We start from the raw sequence: 8,184 nt of genomic DNA, 5'->3' as shown, positions 1-8,184 counted from the left end.
TCTCAGAGATAACTACTATCCTGAATTTCATGTTCCTAATTCCCTTAAATGTTTGTTTACTTTTACTACATGTATATGTGTCCATAAATGATATTGTGTGTGTGTGTATATATATATAGTATTATTTTACATATAAAGTTTTAAAACTTTTTATAAATGATATCACTCTGGATATATTCTTCCCCAACTTGCTATTATCGCTCAATTTTTATGTTTTTGCCATATATCCCTGGTGATAGATGGGGCTGTAGTTCATTCATTTAAACTGCTTATAGTATTCTGTAGTACAATGTGAGAGATTAAGCCTCGACCCTCAGTTTTGATAGTTCACTAGAGGGACTCCCACGACTCACTAAAAGCTGTTAACTCACCATTATGCTTTATTTATTATTTTTTTTAAATATATATATATTTATTTAAATTTATTTATTTATTTTTGGCTGTGTTGGGTCTTCATTTCTGTGCGAGGGCTTTCTCCAGTTGCGGCGAGCGGGGGCCACTCTTCATCACAGTGTGCGGGCCTCTCACTATCGCGGCCTCTTGTTGCAGAGCACAGGTTCCAGACGCGCAGGCTCAGTAGTTGTGGCTCACGGGACCAGTTGCTCTGCGGCATGTGGGATCCTCCCAGACCAGGGCTCGAACCCGTGTCCCCTGCGTTAGCAGGCAGACTCTCAACGACTGTGCCACCAGGGAAGCCCCACCATTACACTTTATTACAGGGAATGGGTATAGCTTGAGATCAGTCAAGGGAAGAAGTGTGTAGGATAGAGTACAGGGGGGTTCCAAATGTGGAGCTTTCAGTTGTCCTCTCCCCGTGTTATTCTCCTCTTATTGTTGTATAGCAGTATGCACAGAGGATGGCTAACCAGGGAGGCTCAGCAGAGCTTCAGTGTCCAGAGTTTTCATTGGAGCTCCATCACTCAGGTGTGACTGATTTGCCCATGGGGCTGATCTCAGTCTCCAGCCCCATCAGAGGTTAACTGAAATACCACAGTTCCCAAAGTCTCCACCCTAAATCACACTTTGGTCTTTCTGGCATGACTAGTCCCCACCCTAAGACTCTCTGGTGTGGCCAGCCCTCACCCTAAGTCATATTGTTAGACTGTCTGGTGACCCAAGGGCTACACACAAACAAGGACACTTCTTTTAGGCTTGGCATTCCAAGGGCTTAGAGATAACCTCCCAGAAGCCAAGAACAAAGGCCAGACGTCTTTGTGGGCCAGGTTAAATTCTTTATTACACATATGAATATACCACATTTTCTTTTGTTCATTCTCCTCTTGATGGACATTTGAGTTGCATGTGATGTATATCAAGTAGTACCTCTATTTATTTATTTAATTAATGCTTTATGTAATGCTGTATGACAGGCACTGTGTAGCTTCTTTACAAATATTAACTCATTTAATTCCCAGAAGAATCCTCTGTGATATAAATACTATTATTCTCATTCTACAGATGAAGAAAATAGGATACATAGAGGCTAAATGCCTTGTTCAAGGTCACACAGTCAGTAGGTGGAATAGCTGAGGTATAAACTCAGGCAGTCAGAATCCTTCCCCATAACCACTATGTTTTGCTGTCTAAAAAAAATGCAGCAACAAATATTTTTATACATGTCTTCTTTTGTATATGTGTCTAAGAGTCTTTGTAAGATTTATGCCTAATAGAATTGCTGCACTGTAGGCGTATGCATCGTCAACTTTGTTAGACATGGCCAAATTATTATCCAAACTGATATTTTTAAATAATTTGTAAGATATTTGCACATATCTTTCCTAGCCTGTGGCTTTTCATTTTCTTTTGTTGTCCAGATCTTTATAATTTTAAAATACTTCATTTTTTTCAAGATTTTCTCTATGATTTTGCTTTTTGTATCTTATTCAAGAAATATTTCTTTCCCCTGAGCTCAAATGTATATCCTCCTATATTCTAGAAGCTTTGCATTTTATATTTATACCTTTCATCTACCTGGGATTGATTCTGAATATGGTGTGAAACAGTTGTCTCAAAACCACTTGTTCAATGGTCCATTCTTTCCCCATTGGTCTGTAATGCCACGTCTGTCATAATCATATTCATATACTTAGAAGTCTTTATATTAGTTTGCTGTTGCTGCCATAACAAATCACCACAAACTTATTAGCTTAAAACCATACAAGTTATTATATTATAGTCCTGGAGGTCTTAAGTCTAAAATGGGTAGGCAGGGCTATCTTCCTTCTTGGGGCTCTAGGAGAGAATTTGTTTCTTGTCTTTTCCAGCTTATATAGGGCCCCTACATTCCTTGGCTTGTGACCCCCTTCTAGCAGTAGCATCACTCTGACCTCTGTTTCCATCCTCAAAATCTTCACTGACTTTGACCCTTCTGCTTCCTTTTTTAAAGTACTTTTCCGATGACATCACACCCACTGGGACAATCCAGGATAACCTCTCCAGCTCAAGATCCTTAATTTAATCACATCTTTAGAGACCCTCTTGCTGTGTAAGAGAACATATCCACAGGTTGCATGGATTAGGATGTGAACATCTGTAATGGGGGCATTATTCAGCCTACCACAGTCTTCTTCCTGGACTTTCCATCATTCTTATGTTTTTAATTCATCCCTTTTAAGCATACCCATTTTATAATCTGTGATAGCTCTACTATCTAAGTAAAGTGTTTTGGGAATCTAATCCTGCTGTTTATTGTGTCCAGTAATTCTCACTCAGGATAAGATGTGTTTCTTCATCTGTTGTATAATTTTAGATTATAAACTCATCATAAGGGAACTCTGTGACAATCTCATGTGGCGTGGGTTGAGGTCATATTGCTCCAGAAAGTTTTAGCGGTTGCTTCCACCAAGTTTCCAGGGGGTACTACTGACCCAGAGCCACTTTAGTGATGTTTTATTGGTTAAGGGTTTCTTGGATCATGTAGTAGTGTAATTTCAAATTCCCAACCTGTGTGTTCACAGGGCTTTAGGTAAAACAGTTTCTTATGTTTTCTCTCTCTTGTAGTCATTGGATTTTCTACCTCGATCACCTTTTCACTGAGTCCTTTTAAGGATCCAGGTGTTGTTAGAGAATATCTTATTCTCTACTCCCTGCCTTGTTTGGATCCTAAGGCCTCTCTTTTCCCTATGTGGGCGGGCATTAAAACCCCAGCTCTTAGATTCATGAGTTAGGCAAACTTCTTAGAGCTTCTGTAGCATTAACTCTTGTGCTTACTGCTCTGGTTTTCAGTTCCTGGTTTAGTTTTTGCTTACTTTTATGGTAAATCTCCAGAGCTTTCCCTGCTTGTTTCTTCCTTAACATTTATTTGCGGTCACTTCTGTTGCGGGGGGGGTCTAATTCATCACCTCTTGAGGCTATTTGTAGCCTATGTATCTCAGTCAGTAGCTGGTTTGGTGTTGGGGGTAGCTGAACTTTGCTTAGGGACACTTTTGGCTTGGTCTCAATTCTAGGCTTCCACATTGTATTATTAGCACTATTACCTGTGCTGCATTAAAATATTACTAATCTTACCTCTGAGAGATTCTTAATACCATGATAGAAAAGGTAATAAATTGTCAAAATCTTTTTTCTCTAAGACCAATTAAATTTATTAAATGTTAAATATTTACAAGAATATTATGTTACCCTAATTTTGAACTCAAGAATTCTAATCCTCATTTTCCTATTCTCTTCCTAGGATGTGTGCAGTGTTTGGTGGAATCTATTGTCTTCGCCATTTGGTACAGTGCCTTGTCGTGGACAAAGAATCTGGAAAGTGAGGATGATATAAGTTACCTTCCTATATTTACATCCCAAGCACAAGTGAAAAATGCTAAATTCGATTTTTAAAAAATGATTCTTCAAAGATCCTCCTTGGTATTAATAGCATATCAACCTTGATTAAAAGTAATTTGTGTTTACATCCTCCAGAACAAGGAAAGTGAGTTCAGAATATAGAAACTAAATTAATTTCCCTACAATATGACTATAGCTCCTGATCATCCAAGCTTGGAAGACAAATCATTTCAGCTGCCGGGGGTGGGTGATGAGTGATGTTAGTTTTCCTTATGGCCTTACCTCCTCTAATTGATTTTCATCAGATGACAACAAAGCCCTCTGTTATTGCATTTTTAAAAATGGAGCTCACCTAAAGACTCATCAGATTAATCTGTGCTGATAATGCATGTCACTCCAAGAGAAAAGACTTTAATGAGTTTTTAGGTAGATTGTTGTCATAAACTATGCTGCCCTGTTATCTGAGGATAAATTATTTTACAACCGTATCAGGTCTGCAGTCTGGTTTAGGATTGAAATAAGGATGTACCTGCTTTTTTAAAGAAAGCTGAGCACAGTCTATTTATCTGTGTATTTTTATATTTCAGCTATATTTTTCTAGGATTTATTATTTAGTTACTAGCATATGCTGTTGTCTAAATTACACTAAATAAGTAGTATTCTTCGATATCTGGGTTTTACATTGAAACTTAAATGGGTCAACTGGATCAAGTTTTAGGAGCTATTTAATTTACTATGTATTTTTCTTTTTTGTTATATGTTCTTAAACATATACTGACCTATATCTCTTGTGTGACTGTTTTTAGGGGTATATAAAGAAATAGTATTTTTCAGGTCATAAAATACCTTAATATCTTGAACTGGAAGCTTAAAAATATAAATTTTAAGGTATTTTTTTTCATTTTACAGTAATTCTCTATAGTCTAAGTGGCATAAAATGTCTGTTAACTTCTTACAAGCCAGTTATAGTGCACTACTAGTATTTCAAGATATGGTGGAGAACAAATTCAACTAGAATATGTAATAGTTAAACAGTGAATTTGCTTTAGAAAAGTAATTCTCTACTATAAGATAAAACAGGCACATGGTTTAAAGGCTTATAATTTACTTTTAGCAATTTAACAGAAAGGTACTACGTAAATGAAGCATGATAATCTACAGTGAAAAAATCCACTCTGAAGGCCCAAGATACTCATATATTGATGCGTGAAGGGCTCTGTGGAGGTTCATGAAGGAATAGTTGTCTTTATGACTCTTAGAGTCATTTTTCCTTATGCATTCATTTTGAAGCATGAGTATGTACCCATGATGGAAAGGCAGATAATGAATTGCTTGTTTGGTGTTTATTTACTTAGATTCTTTTACCTTTTGGGGGCCTCATTCCAGTCCTACACGTTACTTTTAGTGACATGAAGAATTTGCATGGCTCATGTTTGTTTAAAAAAAAAAAGGATATGTTAGTACAGTAAAAACATCTGTTGAACTAAAGGCTACATTTACCTTAACTTTGACTTAGTTTTTATTACAAACTCTGAACAGAAGAACTCTTCTTTGTGGTCTGCTGCAGATTTCAGTTGCAACAGATAGCTGAGGGCTAAGGGTCTAACGACCAAAGTTTGGTAGTTTTCAAATTTTAATGTGCCTATGAATCACTAGGTAAACTTGTTAAAAAAAAATACACATTTCTGTGCCTCACGCTGAGAGAGTGAAATTGGATAATGTGCTTAGAGTGGAGCCAGGGAATTTTCAGTTTTAAGGAACACCCCCAAATGAATATAATGTAGGTTCTCCTTAGATGACACTAAGAAACACTGATCTGTAAGGTAAAGTTCAGGATTTAGCCAGTGGTACTATGTTCCATGATGGACTGGGGACTCTAGGTCTTAATTCATTTCTTTTACATCTTTGTAGAAGGACCTCAAACATAACAGTTATTCTCTAACGACTCTGAAGGCATGCAATGGTCAGGTAACCCTGGAGTGAAAGAAGACATGGAACTCTGTCACTGCCATGAGTGACAGTGGACACAAGTCAGTTTTCTCTGGGCCAGTTCCCTTATCTGCAAGATGAGTTAGATGGACTCTGCAGTAGTTTTCGAGTCTCCTCCAGCTATGACATGCTTCAGTTGAGTTACTGAAAGTACTTAGTTTCTCCTTAACACTTAGAAGTAAGTTATTTTAAGATGTTTTATATGCCCAAATGTAGTGCATTCTCACATACTGGGTTATCTTCAATCCCAGTGAGAAATTGAAAAAAATGTTCAAACAACTTGTATGTGTCTACTTTAATGAATGTAAATGAAATAGCAAGATGTCTACTTATGCTGTTTATTATTATTTTACTAGAACCTCAGTTTTCCAGTGAATATCTTTTTCTTGTCTGTCTTGGGGTGGTTAAGATACAGCCATTTTGTATTCTGCATATGATTCTCATGCTGGAAAACTTATTCCAAGCCATAACTATTTAATTCCTTAATAGTGGGACAGTTAAAACTTTGACCTGCATTTATAATATTCATGATATCTACAGTATTCTCACTATACTAAATTGTGTATGGGATCTTTAAAAGGTTTCTTTTAAGAGACAACCAGTACTTCAAAATTGTAAATTCATATCTTTGCTAGTAATTATGAAATTTTGCTTCTTTAAAATATCCATTCTATCAACTCAAAGAGTCTCTATAAACATCTAAAGCTAGCATTGATTGAAGGTGACTCAGGCTAATGTATCTTTCCCAAATACTATTTTGTCATTCAAAATCAAATAATTGAGAGACCTACCAGTAATAGGAGATGTTTTGTTAGGACTTGAATATAAAGTGAGGGATAATTTTTTGAGGGGAAAAACTTGAGTTTATATTTGGGCATATCCAGCATACATTTCTTTTTAAGCAATCCAGGTTGACTAATTGTTTATTCTAAGTGTAATTGGCATATTAATCAAGGAATCTGCAGATGTTTGTATTTGTCTCCTTATGGTTTTAGATTGCCTTTTTTCCCCCAATTTTCCTATAAGGAACACTTGACATCCCCTTTACTCTTCGGTGTAGTTAAGAGCTAACCATGCTTCAGGTCTAAGGTCTAAGTTTATTTCCTGATCCCACAGACTAGATCAGAACCCAGCCCCCCAACTCAGGTCCCCTTTTATGATTGTAAATTCACCCTAAGAAAAGTCAGGGTCTCACTTCTTTATCTCCAGAACCAAGGCAGGTTCTGATCACCCATTATACGCAGTAGCTTTGTGTTAAATGAATGAACGAAGATTAAAAACTGATGATAGCCTTTTTTGTGCTTTTCTTTTCACCTTTCACTGAGGAAACCTGATAGAAGCATAAATGATCATAGCATTGAGTTTAGTGTGGTGATTACACATCAAAGTATCATACCAATGTTGAGAGGAGAAATATGGAATATGTAACTAAATGCATGCTTATTTTCAGCTAGATCTTATTTTTCATTTTTTTCCCCAAAGGTCAAGGTTTATTTATTCTTTTAAATTTTTGAATGTTATTTTATTTATTTTTTCATACAGCAGGTTCTTTTTAGTTATCCATTTTATACACATTAGTGTTATATGTCAATCCCAATCTCCCAGTTCATCACACCACCACCACCACCACCACCCGCTGCTTTCCCCCCTTGGTGTACATAAGTTTGTTCTCTACATCTGTGTCTAAATTTCTGCCCTGCCAACCAGGGCCATTTTTCTAGGTTCCACATGTATGCATTAATATACAATATTTGTTTTTCTCTTTCTGACATACTTCACTCTGTAAGACAGTCTCTAGATTCATCCATGTCTCTACAAATGACCCAATTTCGTTCCTTTTTATGACTGAGTAATATTCCATTGTATATATATGTACCACATCTTCTTTATCCATTCATCTGTTGATGGGCATTTAGGTTGCTTCCATGACCTGGCTATTGTTAGTAGTGCTGCAGCGAACATTGTGGTGTATGTGTCTTTATGAATTATGGTTTTCTCAGGGTATATGCCCAGTAGTGGGATTGCTGGGTTGTATGGTAGTTCTACTTTTAGTTTTTTAGGGAACCATGATGGGCATTTAGGTTGCTTCCATGACCTGGCTATTGTTAGTAGTGCTGCAGCGAACATTGTGGTGTATGTGTCTTTATGAATTATGGTTTTCTCAGGGTATATGCCCAGTAGTGGGATTGCTGGGTTGTATGGTAGTTCTACTTTTAGTTTTTTAGGGAACCACCATACTGTCCTCCACAGTGGCTGTATCAATTTACATTCCCACCAACAGTGCAAGAGGTTCCCTTTTCTCCACACCCTCTCCAGCATTTGTCGTTTGTAGATTTTCTGATGATGCCCATTCTAACTGGTGTGAAGTGATAACCCATTGTAGTTTTGATTTGCATTTCTCTAATAATTAGTGATGTTGAGCAG

At 36.9% G+C, this 8,184-nt stretch overlaps 1 protein-coding gene across 1 annotated transcript in view; it reads left to right on the top strand.

The window, feature by feature from the left end:
• LOC112409775 (rab proteins geranylgeranyltransferase component A 1-like) overlaps window positions 1-8,184 on the top strand; it is a gene marked incomplete at both ends in the record, with an annotated part of 115,704 nt that overhangs the window by 96,716 nt on the left and 10,804 nt on the right. The window contains one exon of the mRNA XM_024760080.1: window positions 3,674-3,751. Coding sequence (XP_024615848.1) covers window positions 3,674-3,751 — 78 coding nt within the window. The remainder of the gene's footprint in view (window positions 1-3,673; window positions 3,752-8,184) is intronic.

Source organism: Neophocaena asiaeorientalis, unplaced genomic scaffold, assembly GCF_003031525.2.
Source record: "Neophocaena asiaeorientalis asiaeorientalis breed wild unplaced genomic scaffold, Neophocaena_asiaeorientalis_V1.1 scaffold1658, whole genome shotgun sequence".
Taxonomy (NCBI): Eukaryota; Metazoa; Chordata; class Mammalia; order Artiodactyla; family Phocoenidae; genus Neophocaena; species Neophocaena asiaeorientalis.
The sequence above is the reverse complement of the archived record's forward strand: the minus strand, read 5'-3'. Positions and strand labels throughout refer to the sequence as shown.